General features: G+C 32.2%; 2 protein-coding genes across 3 annotated transcripts; both read left to right on the top strand.

Moving 5' to 3' along the window:
* Positions 1–4,527: 4,527 nt before the first annotated feature.
* LOC7487291 (uncharacterized) lies at positions 4,528–8,074 on the top strand. The gene is made up of 7 exons (XM_006381167.3): positions 4,528–4,695; positions 4,791–4,976; positions 5,203–5,275; positions 5,713–6,044; positions 6,300–6,441; positions 6,707–6,832; positions 7,425–8,074. Exons 1-7 carry the CDS (start codon positions 4,674–4,676, stop codon positions 7,807–7,809), a joined length of 1,266 nt encoding a protein of 421 aa, XP_006381229.2. The 5' UTR covers positions 4,528–4,673; the 3' UTR covers positions 7,810–8,074.
* A 5,932-nt stretch (positions 8,075–14,006) lies between these two features.
* LOC7487289 (O-fucosyltransferase 19) lies at positions 14,007–17,856 on the top strand. 2 transcript variants are annotated; one of them, XM_024603547.2, is made up of 8 exons: positions 14,007–14,773; positions 15,611–15,683; positions 15,779–15,846; positions 15,946–16,034; positions 16,124–16,256; positions 16,353–16,585; positions 16,695–17,171; positions 17,275–17,856. In XM_024603547.2, exons 1-8 carry the CDS (start codon positions 14,201–14,203, stop codon positions 17,534–17,536), a joined length of 1,908 nt encoding a protein of 635 aa, XP_024459315.1. In that variant the 5' UTR covers positions 14,007–14,200; the 3' UTR covers positions 17,537–17,856. The 2 variants fall into 2 exon arrangements, with proteins under 2 accessions (XP_024459315.1, XP_052309623.1); XM_052453663.1 differs by lacking the exon at positions 14,007–14,773 and adding an exon at positions 15,477–15,533.
* The last annotated feature ends 777 nt before the right edge of the window (positions 17,857–18,633 follow it).

The raw sequence follows: 18,633 nt of genomic DNA, 5'->3' as shown, positions 1-18,633 counted from the left end.
TATTATGGTCACTAGGAACCCTAACTGGTCAACAGAGATTCTATGGCTCGGGATTGGTTACGTAAAAGGGAAGATATTATCACCCCTTAAACGTTCTGCCTAAGGCAAACTGCATTGTTGGTTTTGTCTTCAATTGCTAAACATTTATTCGCTTATGCTATGATGATTTGTTTATAATATTCCTGACTCTGGCGCCAGTGAATATTCGAGCTCGAATAATTCCAACTCTGGCGTTGGTAAAAATTCGTAGCTACGAAAAATTAGATCAATATTTTTTATTCCCTACTCTAGCGCCAGTAAATAAATTAAAAAAAATTGATTTTTTATTCCTGACCAAACTAAAATTAGATCAATATATTATAATTTTAGATAAAATTATATTGTGTATTTGAGTCATTTAATTACTTTTTAAAGAATATATTTCCTATATTATAACCTACTAATAACAAATCCACTGTATCTACTAATGGATGAAAAAGGACGACGATAAAATGATAGTTACTATTTTTTATCACTTGCCGTTGTTCGGGTCATCAAGAAAACAAGCTTATCCACCTTTGTTGAGGTATTGTCACTTTTCTATAACAATTCGCTTTTAAGTGTAATTTTCATATATCAAAATTAAATTCCTTTTATTCAGATCTCTTTTGGATTTTGAATAGAACATGTAGAAATATATACTTATTTTTATGAACTCCTTTAAAATTCAAATCTCGTGATAAAATGAAAATCAAATTTATTTACTTCTTGTTGTTAGGTTTGAGTCAAGTCTCACTCATCAAAAATATCTTGGATTAACAAGTTGTGAGTTGACTCAAATAATAGTGAGATGATCAATTATGTTAGATTGACACGTCATGTCAATGGTATTAATATTATTAAAGAATCATCTTATTTCAATAACTTAACCTATTAGATAAGGTCTCAATATATAATTAATATTATTATTCTTTAACACACTCCCTCAAGTGAAAGCAATTTGGATTTGAAACTTGCACAAGATCATTATACATTGTGCTTGATTTTATCAAAAAAATAAAGGTGATGAGATTCGAACATGTGACCGCTTGGTCATCAAGATTCTGATACCATGTCAAATAATAATCTTAATTCAATAACTTAAACTATTAGATCAGTTCTCATGATATAATTAATATTATTATTCTCTAACACACACATAAATATATTTTAAAATATATTCGTAGCAAACTATTAATTATGCATGCAGAGGAGAAAGGGGAGGCCAAACCAACTAGCTAGTTGTACTTTTTCAATATTTTCTCTTAATTTAAACTGAATATGTAACATTAAAATCTTTTGTGCCTGTCTGTCGAAATCAAATCTGATTTGATTTGTTCGGATGATCGAGTTTGATGATCTTACCAATTCCTTAACCTGCTTAACTTCAAATCCAATATTGATTAATTTTTAGATTATTAAGTTTTCGGGTCAATCCATCAGCCGGTTTGACAACACTGCATTTACCAACCAAGCTAAAGTGCTAAACCCCTCTAAGGATAGTTTTGTGATTCGAGAGTAACTTTTTGTAGTAAGCTGTAATTTACCCGTTGGTGCTTATTTACGAGCCGTTGCGGACAAAGTTTTCAACAGTGGCGAGGAAGCCTTGGTTGTAATTGGTCAGAATGGGCAAGCAAACAATGCAAGTAGTTTACGAGGATAGAGCGAGAAATTATCCAGAATCTCGTCGAAATTATAATCCTGAAGAGAGACGACGTGGTTATACACTTGAAAAGACATTCGGGAAAAAAACAATTAGCACTTGTCTTGAATTAAAATTATTTTTTAAAGTGATTTTTATTTAAAAATTTATTAAAATAATATTTTTTTTATTTTTTAAAATTTATTTTTATCATTTACACATTAAAATATTAAAAAATATTTTTAAATAAAAAAATATTTTAAATATTAACAAAAGACAGGTTTAAACTAGATGCCACACAACCCCTTAAATTGGCAAACCAAGTCAGCAATCACTAGTGACAAATATCTTTATAATCTCTCTTCTATGCTAAGAACAAGAACAACAATATCCGAACTTCAATTCCAAATCTTAAGCTTTCGGAACATGCACGATCGTAGTTATTTTCATAAAGAAAAAAAAAGTTTTGATTTTGATATAGATATTGTAAAAGTGTTTTTAAATAAAAAATTGATGTGATATAAGTATAATATTTTCTATAAAAAATATATATGATAACTTATATATCTTTTTATTTTTTGTAAAAAAAAAAATTCAATCCCAAATCTTAAATTATTTAGGAATTGCTGTATGAATTCCTTTTGTGTTGAATGACACATAAATATGATATATTTTTTTATTTTATGTTTTTCAATTGATTACTGGATTTAAAAAAAAAAAATACTTTAATAACTACTTGCAGAAGAGAATAATAGAAAGTTCAAACTTCAAACACGTAGCTTTTGTTCCTGCAAAGGACAATTTGCTATTTAGAGGCTTGTTTTTTCCCATCATGCCAAGGGTATTTTTTTTTACGTTATCACAATAAAAAAATTAATAAAATATTATGATTCAAAAAATATTTTAAAAAAAATATAGTTTTACGAGTTACAAATCTTATCTACGACTCACATATTGCAAGTCTTATATGCAACTCGCGAGTCATATGGGAGGCATGCAATTCTTGCAAAAAGATAATTTTGACATTTTTTTTTTAGACTCTCAATTTCCTGTCTTAAAAAAAACAACATAACATATGCATATAGAAACACAAATCTCAATTTATCTCCCCAACACAATTAAAAAATTAACACATATCACAATTCATCAAATATAACAATTCACAACTCATTATCAAACACAATAAAAATTAACATAATATTTTTTTAAATTTAAATTAAATTTATAATTCTTAAAACATTAAAACATGCAGTATAACTACATCTAAAAATCACCTTAGCTCATGGACGAGCTTAGAGTGCTCGTGGACGGGCTTGCACCACCCCAAATCATTCAACTCGAGGACAAGCTTGTAATGCCCGTGTAGGGATCAACACCAAAATCAACCTAGCTCATGGAAGGACCTGCCTCCCTAACTGTATGTCCCGAATCATGACAAGTGATCTCATCTTCCTACTTCTTCTTAAATCTAGCATGTCATAAATTGAACAAACTGTTAGCCAGGGCATATGCCATCTCATCGACACCTTTGTGAATAGTGGATGCTGTTATCCAAGCCTCCAATAATAAGAAATGAATATAATTAATAAAAAAAAACTAATTAGCACTCATGATATATAATAAAAGTAACCATCATTTATAAAAGTTTTATATCTAAAAAATATATTTTATATCAATCGATTTTGCTTCAGATATTGGAGCACATAATACATCGAATTATATAGACATTTTGGGAAACACAACCATATAAATGCAATAAACCGGTGTGTTATGGGCAAATACCATCTTATATAGGTATTTTGATCAATTATTGGTTGTCGTTCCATAAATAGCCGACCTCTCCTAGCATTTTAAAAATCTAGGTAAGTTGCATGATAACCCACAAATTCCTTTCCCACTGACCCTTTTCTATCAATGATTTCTTGTGTTGATATTTGGTTTCTTTAATTACCACCTAAACCAGATGGACCAACTGCATGTGATGCCTGTGTGGTCCTTTAAGTGTTACTTGGCACTTAAGTGAACTCTATACTATAGAAGTTTCTTTTACCATGTCTATTATTCAATTAGAGCTTTAAAATATTCATCCTATTAATGTTGGTAAACTCAAATATTGAATTTACACTCCTGTTATTACATATGAGTACATCGATATAATAAATTGGACTAATCCCTATTCGTATTATCTTCCAAGTGATTTCAACTTTAACTTCAAACATATTCTAACCAAGTTAATCACATGATATTTTAAATAGCTTATTAAAAGACATATATAATATTGTAGTTATGAACTTATTACATTATTACATAACATTTTAGATAGATAGTTTTTATCCAATTACATATTTCCCCGGGTTTTTTTTAAAGGTTATAATGATTCATTTTTTTTGTTCAATATTGTTGTTGTTTTTTTATCATCTAATTAAAATAAAATTAATTTATTAAACTCGGTAAAACTATAACTCAAATTATTTATTTATTTTTATTTATTTAAAACATGTTTGCAGTGATTATACATCATAGATAAAAAAAAATACAGAACCATAGTGCAACGCAGGCCCATATTTAATAGTGTGGTTGCGGTTGCTTTTCAAATAACCTTTTATGCCGAAATGCATGCTAATGATATTTTTTTATTTTTTAAAAATTATTTTTGATATTAGCATATTAAAATAATTTAAAATATATTAAATTTTAACCAAAACAAATTAAATTTTTTAAAAATATAATTTGTACCGCGTTCCGAAACATAATATACTGTATGTTGTCTGCTCACTCTTTTTAGTTGAGGGAAGAAATGAAACGGTACAAAAATTAAAACCCGCTATATCTGTGGGTCCAACCCGGCATGTGGAGCTTGTGTCCATGTCAATTGAATTGGAAAGATTGACTTCGATGCGATTTGGTTCCTTACCAGCTAAGAAAAAAATAAAATAAATAGAGGTAGTAAGTATTAGTTCATAGATAATCAATCAATCACCAATAATTTCCACTCTCTCTAAAACAATCAATCATGGAGGAACCTCTGTTTTCAGGTACAAATTAATTCCATCGTTCTCTCTTTTTTTTTATGAACTTCTATCGTTTCAATATTATAATTTACATAAGATTTCTGTTGTGTGTGTTGAAGAAAACAGGAGTGAGTTGGGAGAAAGCGAGAAATGGAGCTCCTATCAGTTCGTGGGAAGAACCGGTTCGGTATTGCCCACCGCTTCAGTCAGCGTCGATGAAATCCGGTCAGCTGCTGCCTCTTCCGATTATTACCCGCCCTCCATTCATGCCGCCTTGCTCACCTCGCCTGAACCCAATCCCACCGGTATATATATACATATATTTTCAGTGTATGGAAATTAGATCACTAGTTTCAATTTCCCTTTTCTATCTTAGCCTAAGGTTTTATGCAGTGAATTCAATCGTGCAGTCAATTGTTGTGACTATTTATTTATTTATGAATTGCATCACATGATATCTGTCTTTTGGAAGTTAAATGCATCCATCATTATTTCGATCATGAACGGGAATATTCCTTCTTTCCTTGGCAGAGCAAGAAGCCATTGTTTATCAGGGAGGATATGTGGGAGGTGACTATGGTGGATCTACCAATGAATTTCAGAGGTATAACAAAACCTTTTTACCCGATTTGATATGATGGATTTTATTGCGACTCATTATATGTATGGCTTGCTCGCTTGATTCATTACTGGTTTGGGTTTTGCATTATTAAGCTTGTAATCCTCTCTCTATCCCCGTTATTTTCCCTTTTCACTTCAAGGATTTTACGCTTTCTTCTTATAGCCTCGTTTTGTATTATGAAAATACTAGCAAGATACGACGCAGAGAGTAAGTTTGCACGATACTGAAGAGGTCAAGAAGTTCTTATTTGTCTTGTTATATGTCATGCAGTATTAATTAACTTTGTGCCAATCCATTCATCATTATAACCTTAGATTATGCGAAGATCTAAAGGGAAGTAAGAGTCAAAATAAGACTGTTAGACATCATGTTTACCTTGGTTATTTAATTTCACTGTTGATTTAATCTTATTTTTACAGGCAAATATTGGATGAGGTTGAGATTCGAGAGTTGCTCATTGATCATGTTGGCCATCGTTGCTGTTGGGGAAGTCGTCCTGCTCGGACCTGGAAGATTCATGCCGTGGAAGACTGCAATGTCTATATAGGATCTCTAGAAACTTTCATAGAGGAGAGGGAAATTATTAGAGAAACAGAGCCATATCACGGTGGGAATATTGTTGGAAAGGACACTGCACCTGAACTTGGCGTCTGGGAATTGGATCTAAGATCTCAGTTCCCTGTGCTCTTTATACCTCATAAAGAAACAAGGACCAAAGTTCCTCATTCTGAAATTGTTGAGAAATGCACAGGTATGCACGTTAGTATGTTGGAATAAAGGACTCTTTTGAGTTTATACTATAAAATTCTTGATTCAGTCTGCTCGAAATTATATTTACCTAGGTTATTTACTTTCCCTGCTTTCCTGTACCTCTTTTAGTCTTATTTTTGTGTTTTCCAATTGGATAATCTTCTATCCATGCTGTGCAAGAGGCATCTGGTGCCCGTATTTTAAAATTTCAGTTATTACTGCTCACTTCTTACACAGCTTTACTAAACATTTGCAGATTGTGCTGGGAAGGGAGATATTGTATGTACTACATGCAATGCCAACCAAGAGCCTGGAATTAATAAGGAGAATCAGATGTTTGATTGCCCAACCTGCTATGGAAGGGGTTTGATTGCTCATAGAGATGGGTCTGACACAATGTAAGCTGTTTTTTCCCCTTCCCTATCAGGTTATGTTGCATCGATAAACCAATCTATGGCTTGTGATCAAACTTCTAATGTTCTTGTTGCACATTACATTGTACAATTAACTAGCGTAGAAATTGTCAGTTTGTTGTCCGAGTAATATCCAGTCTGATGAACTCAACTGTTGGTGCTGGAACTAATAGCTACTAACTATATATTTTGTAATGATGTCATGTTTAACAAGGTTGTTGGCTTTGCTCTTACTAATTTTCCTCTATAGATGCACAAAGTGTTCTGGAAAAGGGAAAATCCCCTGTGCAACATGTGGATCTCGTGGGCTGATAAAATGCAAGAAATGCATTGGAAGTGGCGCTCTTTTGTCATGCAATGTTGCCATTGTTAGATGGTACGTATATGAGTTTCTGCTGATACTCTCACTGCCTGTAAAACTTTGATGTTGATGGAATTTCTTTACTGTCTGAACTTTCTCGTCTTTGTTTAAAGAGGAGGCCAGCGTCTTCATTTTTAGTCACTGTTTTATGTTTCATCTACCTACAGTGTATGTTAAAAAAAATAAAATCTTCAACCATGCCAATGGAACAACAATCACTTTTCTATTTTAAGGATAAATAATTGTTGAAGTTATGAATTGAAAATACAACTATTATCATCATATCTCATGCCATAAATTCATCTCTGCTGACGTGGTTCCTCAAAACTAAAAATATCTTAAAGCTAAATCGTTTGAAATGTTTTGTATCTTCAGGATTCTGTGACTAGTAACCCTTTTAGATACTGCAGTGACATACTTTACTTGCTGTAACCTTACAATTGCTTATGCTACAGAATGTATGAAGTTTCCTTGGGTGGCATGAGATATTTTCAAGGTTTCGTTACTATGGCATGTATATAACTAGCTTCCAAGTATGCATCTATATTTTTTTTCATCAGCTTAGAATGATTTGTGCTTATAATGGTGCAAACCTTGCTATCAACAGGAAGACCCTTTCAACTCGCAAAGTTAGCGCAACAAGTGGGGCAGCATCAGTTCCAGATGAAGTTTTTCACAGAGCCAAAGGTGTCCAATTATGCAACACTCAAGCACATCAATGCAGCCCGGCATTTTTCGCTGACTCATTCTTTCTCAATAAGTTTTCATCCGAAGTTATTGCTGAGAGAGCTTCTGTACCTCCCACTGCGAGGGTCATATGTGAGAGGCATGCCATATCTGTTGTGCCAGTGACACGCGTCACCATGACTCATCGTGACCGTTCATTCAGTTTTTACATCATTGGTTTTAGCAGGGAGGTATACTTGAAGGACTACTATCCTTCTAGGTTTTGTTGGGGGTTATGCCCTTGCTTGGAGTGGTTAAAGTTGTAATTAGGCGTATCTCTTAAATTAGAGAATTTGGGATCTCTGATTTAGTATGCTTCCTGTGTTTGTGAGCTTGTTTTCTTTTATGGGTGAGAATAACTAGCGGCCATCCTATCTTGAAGAGATTTTTTTATCTCAGTATCTTGTTGTATATTTTATGTTCCCCGTTACTGAAATGAGATATACAGATCGTGTAACATATAAACTCCTTTCTATTTTTAAATTATCTATATTGATCCTTCCTTGTTTTAAGGATCTTGCAGCGTATAAACTTCTTTTTTACCTAGTATAATTTAAATTTTCGAATTTAGAATTCTCTCTATTTAAAACTCCTTTAAGTTCTTTTTTATCACCATATCTCTTTTAATTTCGAATTGCTTCAAACTCTTCTTCTTAGACCTCTCAATGCTTAGAAAAACCACCAAAACTTCAATTCTTAACCGTGTTATCTCTTTTTTATTTCATCCTAAAAAATCTCTTGAAGTTAGTTGGGAAATATACCTAAATCCTACTCTTCTCTTGAAATAAAATTCGGATTTTTTATAAGTGAAATGTGGCTAATTAACTATTTTTTTTCTATTTCATAGTTTTTTGATGACTTTTTCTTTTTCTGGAATTCATTTTCCAAGAAATTTTATGTCAAAGTCAAACATTCCGATTCTCTCTAAAATTGAAAAAATAAAAAAAAATTGAGTTTTGGATGAAAACCAAAATTCTAAAAACCAAAGGGACTATGAAGAAAGATGAAACTAGGTGGAATACAAATAACTTTTTTTGCGTGAATTTCAAACTAAACGAGCTATTTTGTTGTGTTTTATATTTTGACTCTTTATCTTTTAATTGTTTCTTTCTATAATGAATTATAAGAAATTATTTTTTAATTTAGCCATAAAAAGATGCAATATAGAAACTTAATGACCAAAATGAATTAAAAAAAAGCTACCGTAAACACCTTACACGATTTAGTGTTATAATTAACGATTAAATGGAGGGGTTAAGATTACCCTAGCAATAAAATCATTCACACTAAATATAAGAGCTAACTTGATCGACTAATATGTAAACTATAAAATGTTTTGTAACCTGGTGTTAAAAAAAGAGGAGAAATTACCCCCTTAGTGTTTTAGATTTCCTACTTTAGTCCTTATATTTTTTATTTTTTTCATATATTTCAAATAAAAATACTTCAATTCCCTCAATAATTTTCTTTCTTAACAAATTTATCCTCCTCACTAAATATCTATAATTTTGCCACTTATTATAAATGAGCTCAATTCCACATAAATGTAAGGAATTGAATTCATAATCTCATTGTAGATACCAAAAATACATTATCAATGAATTTTAGGCATCATTTTCTTTTTGTATTTTAATGCATTTTAAAAGTATGTTTGACTTGAAAAAAAATATGAAATTGATGTTTTTTAGTCATTTTCGATGATTTTAATATACTGATGTTAAAAAATTTTAAAAATTATTTTAATATATTTTCAAATAAAAAACATTTTAAAAACATCTTAATAATACTTTTGTAGTTATACTATAACAATATCTCAAGATGGTCAATGTGGTTTATGTTCTTTTCAATTTCACTTTAGTTTAAATAGAAATCCAAAGTTGATTACACCATTCTTGTAAATATTTTTTAAACCAGCTCTAAAATTGACTCTTGAAATGGGTTGTTCACAACTGCAAATTGAGTCCAATTTCTTGAAATCATCCTAAATGTAACAAACTCTGGTCTCCATCCTTATCCGTGAGGCCTCTTCGTGTTCCCTTCAAGATTTCAAACTTTGGGTAAGCGATTGTTCAGAATTCGAATTCTTAAAAAAACATTTTGGCGTGAGATAATGTGTTTCATAATTTTATTAGCCATGTCAAGGACGGCGGCGACCACTCGCGCCGCTACAAATCAGTCGTCGAAGAGGAGAAAAAGGGTTCAGGTCTGCTACAAAGCCTCTCGGCTTTTGCAATTTCATGGGCCGAACTATACATGCTTAGTTACAAAGATGATTATTTAATTAGCTACAAGGATCTTTATTTAATTACCTGCAATGGCTGAGTCTGAAGGATGTTCTGCACAAACTAATTTCATTAAATCTCTTGAACTATACAGCAATTCACGAATCAGTTCCTAACTTTTAAATTTTGCTAGTTTCTCTCCTACCTTTCTTTGATTTAGCAAATCCATCCCTCCTAATAATTTTCTTCGACTTCTACCGTCAAAAACCATGCACAATGCAAGGTTTACCGCTCTCCTTACAGAAAATAACACAATAGGAGACCAAAAAACCGAAAGAAAAATTAGGGAGAAACTAACAAAAATTTGAAGGTTGATGAACAATACGTTAATTGGTAGTATAGGTTAAGCATTGATTTGTAGTTCCCCATATCATTTGGAAGCCTTTTTTCATGTGGGCTTGCGGCTGTTGAGATTAAAGGAGTATCTAATATTCAAATAAATCACGCGCGAGTACGTAAACATTGTCTATTATAAACCAAAAAAAAAAATAATACTATATATATTGAAATAAATCAAGCACATTAAACTTATACCACAAAATTCTTTTACAGAACCGATTCTTACTGTAATTTAATTCAATTATATAGTTTAATTTAAATTTAATTGATAAATAAATCAAATTTAAATGTTTGTAAAAGATAAAACTTAATTATTTTTGTTTTTTATATTACTTTCATTACCAAAAAAAAAAAGGTAAATGAGTAGGTTTTTCATTATCTTTGCAAAATGACAATAGCTACTACGAGTGTGTTTAGAAACGTGGTGCAAATCGTGTTTTTAAAAATTTTGAATTTTGTTTTTGTTTAAAATAAAAAAATTTTATATTTTCAGATCGTTTTGATGTGCTGATATTAAAAATAATTTTTAAAAAATAAAAAAATTATTTTAATATATTTATAAATAAAAATATACTTTAAATTAATATTTTTACTACAATCTCAAACAGACACAAGTGTGTTGATATTGCTCAATTGCTCCTAATTTGCCCAACATGAACAAATTTCGTGTGTTTAATATACTGAAAAGAGACTGCATCCAGCGAAAACTCAAACTATCTTTTTTTTTTTTCTCGAGTCAAGAATTGGATTGGAATCCTCAACAAATCCCAATTTGTACTTTCTAGTGACAAATAACCAACGGTTTAGAGACACGCGGCCATATGGCAGCACCAAAAGACAGAACATGCAAGCTTGTAAAATTCTGCGGTTGATTTTCATTTTGGCGGTCAGCCAGTTGGCACCGGTCATACGCGAGTTTTTTTTACTGAAATAACACACATGTTTAAGAAAGTACGGGAAATATCACAGTTTTATCATAATCGAATATCGGTTATCACAGCCAAATATTGATTGTTTTAAAATTTATATCTCGTTTAAATTAATAAACTTTTACAAAATTTAATCTAAAATTTTATAAAAATTCAATCATCATGAAATAAAATTTAAGATTTAATAATTAAAAAAAATAAAATGATATGCTAGAAAAGAAAATGAGTAAAAAAAAATAAAAAAAAATAAGTAATCAAGATTACACTGGAGTTTTATTTTTAAAACATTTGGTATTGTTAAAAAGATCCTAATGAAACGTTTCAATTATTTTTCTAAAAACAACCAAATAAGATTGTAATTAGTTAAAGGTTAATTTAAGATTAATTATGACTTTATTTGATGTTATTTCAGGTGTAATTAGAATTATCTCATTAAGATCTTTATAGCTATACCGAAGGTTTTGAAAACGAAGACTCAATGTGTTCCCCTGATCCATTATTTTTTTTCTCCTGTAACATCATTTTATTTTTATTTTTTTATCATTATATCTTGAATTTTTTTTATTGATTATTAAATTTTTATAAATTTTAGATTAATTTATATTTAAATCAATTAATTTATATAAAAATATATTTTAATTTTAATTAAATAACTGCTATTGAAAATAGTGGATATATCCATAACTGTGTACAGAACGAATCTACATAGATACTGTCGTGTTTAAACTGCGTCATCTTTCTGATACTTTCCTAACCTACGTTAATATTTACCAAAAAGTGTAATTTTCAAAAAACAATCTGTTTCACGTGGGTTCCATGATTAAAACCCATGATGGACCCACGACGGTGACCCATCAACAAAGTCCCATCGTTTTAACAAATAAGGATGAAATCCATCTAACGGATATAAAGTGCCGGAGTATACATAATATATTTATTAATTGAGTGCTTGCCCCAAGGGAGGGGGGGTAGGCAGAATGGCGCCACGTGTCAGTTTAAGATTCCGTGAAATGTCAAAGGAAAATACGCTGCTCCGCGTATAGGCAAAAGGTACAAGGAAAAAACTGAGTCAGAGAGAAAGAGAGGACAAATCTCGAGGAACGTTCAAATGTATCACCGTTTTGCCCGTAAGAGAATTCTCGTCCCAAAGAGGAGAAAAGGTCCCTTTTGAAATGTCCTAACTGCCCCTTTTCCCTTTTCCTTTTCGAGTACAATTACCGTTTTCAGTTACTATTCCTTGAGATTTTTAATTTCTTATTACTTCATTCATGTGGGTTTCGAATGGTTTCATTAAAGCTAGGTGACCGGTAAAAGGTCATTGTAATATACCGTTATAAAATTAGTAATTTTATATAAAAAAAAATATAATATAGAGATAAATTCTTAAAATAAAATATATATTTTAAAAATATTTAAAATAAAAAAATTATAAATCTTTTACTTAAAGGATTCATGGTATATTTATAACTCATAAATATTGTTCTTTTATGGAGAGAGAAGATGTTGAAGTATAATTTTATTTTTGTGATATTTTAAGGTGTATTTTACTCAAAATAATATGTATTGGATCGATATAAAATATTAAGGAATCCATGTAGGGTCCCAAAAAAACCTCAGGTGTTGAGCTTAGGTCTATTAGATATGAAAAATAGGTTCAGACACGTTACCTGGACCCAAACATATCTGAGCCTATACTCCTTGAACCACAATTGTATATTGGGCTGTGGCTTTATAGCCCGAGCATAATGAATGTTTTTAGAATTTATTTTAGTGGAATTTTTTGGGTCTATTTCATTTGTATCCACAAGTATATAAAAAACTTCTGTTTCCAACCTTGGAAAAAGTAAATATATGTGATTGTTAGGCTTTTGTTTAATTTAATTGGAAGAGGTCGACCGATGGTTAATAAAATTTTCTTCTTCTTAACTTTTTTGTTTTAAACATTAAAATTAATATACAAGAGAATTTATTAAATTTTTATGAATGTAACATTTTATTAAATTTATTAAATTTTTATGACGTGGGGGTGTGCTTTTAAAATTATTAAAGATAAAATAAATTAAAAATTAAAAAAAAAACAGAACGTATTTTTCCAATCAACACAATACTTTGTGTTGTTCCCCTCCTCAATTAGTTGTTGTTAATAAGTATAAGATAATTTATTGTGTGTGTAATCCCTTTCCTATTTGGTTACTAATAGTAAGTAAATTGATCAGTGCAGTTACTTGAAGACAAGGACTCCATTGTCTAAATCTTCATATAAATTGCAATTAATATCCAACTCGAAGTAAATTTCATCTCTTAATTAGTTAATTAATGCATTATTAGATTAATGGTACGTTCCAGTAATTTATCGCAGGAACGCAAGAGTCAAGTTTCCTATTTAACTCATTTTTCTTCTTTATTTTCTTAAGAGTAAAGAGCATAGATACTTCTGGAAATCCCTGAGCAATTTTGTTACTAAATCAACTCAAGTGACCTGCTGAAATCAACGGCTCAAATTACTTTCTAAATCCTTATATAATTTGCATATATAGGCATCGAAAAAAAGAATAAATCTCCAAGTAAATATCTCTTTAGTGCGTTCATGCATTATTAGAATTAACGGTAATTAAATGCATGGAAGAATTGGAACATATTACTTTCGAAATACATTAAAAAAAACAAATAAATTGAAAAGTCACTTAACTATAACAACATGATAACAATATACCATAATTAATCCCATGAGGATTTAAACTAATTATGAGAAGATATTTATGCTGGTCAAGCTGGCTGGCTATGCATGGAGTTTACCAAAGAAGAAGAAAATCCAAGAGGTCAATTTGGTAACTTATTATGAGTGAAAAAAAAGAAAGAGACCAATATGTATTTGTGAAGGAGTCAGACAGTGTCCGAGAGGGAGAGGGAGAGGGAGAGGACAAATAAAACACCAAAACCAGAAAAACGAAAGCGCACGCACCTCTGCTGTCCCTTACATTACGGACTTCCTTCCCTAACTTCCTTCCCTCCCTCCCATCCCAACTAGGCAACTACAAATCACACGCACCAACAAAACGCAACTCTCCCTTCTCTGTAACATATTTTCTTCCTGAATTAAGACCACAATGTCGTCTGGAGGTCCCACCGCTACGTCCTCCACCAATGCCAGCCCAAGGAGCCACCCTGGTCCCACCACCACCAGACGACGGGTTGATGCCATCGCCGCAGACAGAACCTCTAACTTCTCCGATTTCAATCACGATTTCTCTGACGAAGAAGACAGTCTTAGCGGCTCTTCCACTACTGGCGGGCCCCACCACTTTCATCATAATTACCATTGTCATAACCATAGCCACCGCCACCACCCCTTGATAAAGTATCTTCTGCTTCGCAGGAAGTTTTTCTTTTTTGTTCCGGAGTCGTGGCTGCTTGGGGTGGAGGATTTGACGGCTACCATTTCACGTGGTTTGAGATCCGGCAAGAACATGGGTCGTAGGATTTTTGGTGTTTTAATGGTAATGGCGGTTTTGTCGGTTTTTCTGAAGGTCTCGTTTTGGAGTCAAACGGAGAGAAATATTCATGAAAATAGTAATTTAGTTATTTTCAGACATTTTAAAGATGATTGGGCTAGGGCTCAACGTTCTATCATCGAACACCACCCTTCCATTTCCACTCCCCTTCTCCACAAGCTTCCTCCTGTAAGTGACGTGATATTTTTCTTTCCCTTTTCATCTCTTTCCGTTTATTTGGTTCAGGAGAAAGAAAAAAAACTATAGCTTTTGCTTTTCTTTTTTCTTTTTTCCTTTTAATTTATTTTCTTACGGATAGAATTTGAATGTATTTCATGAATAATTAGTTGTGCCAAGTATTTTTTTAATTTTTTAATTTTTCTTTTAGGGGTTGAATACCCGCAAAAGAAAAAAAAAAGGTGTTATGACTTGCAAGAAAATGGGTGGCAACCAATGTTCGGCTTGTACTTGTACTGTAGTGTTGAAATTGTATTTGATTAGCCATTGTTTTTTATTTATAAATATATTAAAATAATAATTTTTATTTTTTAAAATTTATTTTTAACATATCAAATCAAAACATCCAAAAATATAAAAATTTTAATTTTAAACAAAAAAAATCAAATAAAAAAAAACACTCTACATGTTTACTTTTTGCATATAAAATGTATTTTTAAAAATATTTTAATTTTTTTCTTCAATTTTTTTAATAATTTTAAATTATTTTACGTGTTAAAAATAAATTTAAAAACTAAAAAAATATTATTTTAATATATTTTTAAATAAAAATACAGTTTAAAAAAAACAAAAACATTCTACACTATTTACAGAATGCATGTAAATGGGCTGCTTTGAAATGATTAGTCAGATTATAAGTTTTCTTCTTTGCTTTTAATTTTGTCGTTTCTCATGGCCACCCTGACATATGCATGATTATGAATTTTGGTTTGTAAGTTTTAATCCGTGAACAAACATTCTCATTTTTTTTTTCCAATTAGCTTGAATTTGTGTGATTGTTGTTTGCAGATTCCAAAAATCTGGATGAAACCCAATAGCGACGACTTTTATCAGTGCATACCTCCGCCAAGAAATCAAATAAGTGCGTGTTTTGCTTCTGCCTTAAAAACTTGTTGGGCAGTACTTTGCAGTCGATGAATTCTAGCCTAATTTTTTTGAGATTTTAAATTGATTTAGGAGCCAGGAAAACAAATGGTTACCTTCTTGTTCATGCGAATGGTGGATTGAATCAAATGAGAACTGGAGTAGGTTTCAGTATTGACACCCTCTAATTGAGTTTGCTATTTAGAGAAAGCTATCCCGATTGGCGCTGATTTTTTGTAATTTTTTTTTTTGATGTGCAGATTTGTGATATGGTTGCAGCTGCTATGTTAATGAATGCAACTCTTGTTCTTCCTGCTCTTGATCGTGAATCATTTTGGACAGATCCAAGGTATCTTTCTAAGTAAATTCTAGCTGGTGTATGATAAATGTTCTGCTGGTTGTAAAGTTGAAAGTAAGCAATATTGTAACTCCTTTCAGCACTTTTAAAGACATTTTTGACTGGAGGCACTTTATGGAAGCGTTAAAAGATGATATTGATGTAGTTGAGTATTTGCCATCCCAGTATGCAGCCAAGAAGCCCCATGAAAAGGCACCTGTCTCGTGGTCTAAGGTTTGAAAACTTCCCTGTAGTTTTATTTATTTATTTATTTGAGAGAAAAAAACTTCCTCTGTTACTGGAATTATTGCTTTGTTGGTTCATTTTCAGGCCAATTACTACAGAGTGGAGATGGCTACATTGTTAAAGAAGTACAAAGTTTTAAGGTTTACCCACAGTGATTCACGGCTGGCTAATAATGGCCTTGCAGCTCACATCCAGAGGCTAAGGTGCCGTGCCAATTACAAGGCTCTCCGGTATGCAAAGGAGATTGAGGATCTTGGAAAGAAATTGGTTGATAGACTAAGAAATAAAAGCGAGCCATATGTTGCTCTGCATTTAAGGTACTTATCTTCTGGTTTCGATTACCATTCTCTTAGCTGGAAAGATGTGCCATCTGATTTCGTGAGAAGAAAAATTAGCAAATTTACCAGAGCCAATGTTGACTAGCAGATATGAGAAAGACATGCTTGCCTTCACTGGCTGCAGCCACAACCTTACCGCAGAAGAGGCTGAAGAGCTCAGAGTTATGAGGTACAAGACTTCGCATTGGAAGGAGAAGGAGATAGATAGTAAAACACGACGGCTCCAAGGGGGTTGTCCGATGACTCCCAGAGAAGCAGCTATATTTCTAAAGGCTATGGGCTACCCATCCTCTACAGCTATCTATATAGTTGCAGGGCCATCATACGGAAGCGGTAGCATGGCACCCTTCCTTGCAGAGTTCCCAAATGTTTTTTCTCATTTTAATCTAGCAACATCGGAAGAATTAGAACCTATCAAGCCATATCAAAATCGTCTCGCTGCCTTGGATTATATTGTGGCACTTGAAAGTGACGTCTTTATTTATACATATCATGGAAATATGGCCAAAGCTGTGCAGGGGCATAGGAGGTTTGAAGGATTTCGAAAGACTATAAATCCAGACAAGTAAGATAACAAATCTCACCCTTACTCCAATGTTGAATTTTCTTCTTTGTTGGAAATTGGACTTTCAAAATCAATCTAATGATAGAATGCCATGTGATTTCAGACGAAATTTTGTCGTGCTGATTGATCAGTTGGACGACGGTGCATTATCCTGGGAAGAATTCTCTTTGCAGGTTCAGAGTTTACATTCAGACAGGATTGGAGCTCCATACCAGAGGCAGGCAGGCTCATCACCGAAGGAGGAAGAGAACTTTTATGCAAATCCTCTTCCTGGATGTGTATGCAACATTTCCCAGGAGATATTTGTGAGCCCGAAACTTGTCCAAACAGTAAAACCAAGTAATAGGGCTGCATTGAATAGATAGGGGCTAAGTTTGAATTTGAGCTTGTGCAGTAGACTATTTGATGCCCGTTGCTTGAAAGGTGGCGAGTCTGCGTTGAGCAGCTTTTGCCCAGACAGGGGGGGAGGGTAAGAGCTGCCAGTAGGGTCAAGAAGTCTTAAGGTTTCTCACGTGGCAGGAAAGATACAAGTTTCATCTCTTGTTTAGACATGAGGATCTAACCAGAAATTTAGGGACGCAGGGAAAGTCAAGCATAATCCTAGGTGAATCATCTCAGTTACAGATTAGATTATTTGATTTATTGGTTATTATTCTTTATACAAAATTATTATTATATATATATATATATATATATATATATATATATATCCTTCGCTTGGCCATCAAATTTAGCTGTCAAATCAGTAGTCCCCATTGTAGATTGAAAGTAATAGATACATTTCATGAAATTAACTTTTTTATCAGCACGATCACGACAGTGCAGGTATATTTCTTCATTTTGCCAGTGCAGACACATTTACAACCCTCACTGAATCAACATAACTCCACATTCTTCACTCTGCAATTTATGATAAACGTCCTGCTCTGTCGAGCTAACAGTACCAGAAGTCTCACAGCGAGAATTTGGCAGCTCAAAGCAACGGTGTCGTTCCTTGAAAATATGGAACCTGCATTAGAAATCACATATCCTGAACAGAACAACAACCCTTTAGAAATCCAAGCTTCACATTCCATGCTATCCCGCGAAGCATTAACAATCCCTTACTCTTGTCTACCGCGGCGTCCTTAATTTTTTTTACATAAAAAATGCTAAGGCGATGCTCCCGATGAAAAAAAAAAGCAAAAAAAAATTCAAAAACTGGAGTTGTGTTTTAATTAAGTTTAATGTATTAATTTAAATAACAAAAATAAAAAAGCATAGCAACAATAAATAAATTTTTTTAAAAATGATAAAAGGATGCCAAGGTACCACTATTATATAAAAAAAACAAGAAAAATATAAGATTTGAGTCATTAATTTGATAAGGTTTAACATTCGGCATTGGATTGTTGAGAATTGAGAATTTATTATTATTATTATATGATCATCCCCATCTCATGACCAGATCAAGAGTATGAAA

This window comes from Populus trichocarpa, chromosome 6 (assembly GCF_000002775.5).
Source record: "Populus trichocarpa isolate Nisqually-1 chromosome 6, P.trichocarpa_v4.1, whole genome shotgun sequence".
Classification (NCBI taxonomy): domain Eukaryota; kingdom Viridiplantae; phylum Streptophyta; class Magnoliopsida; order Malpighiales; family Salicaceae; genus Populus; species Populus trichocarpa.
The sequence above is the reverse complement of the archived record's forward strand: the minus strand, read 5'-3'. Positions and strand labels throughout refer to the sequence as shown.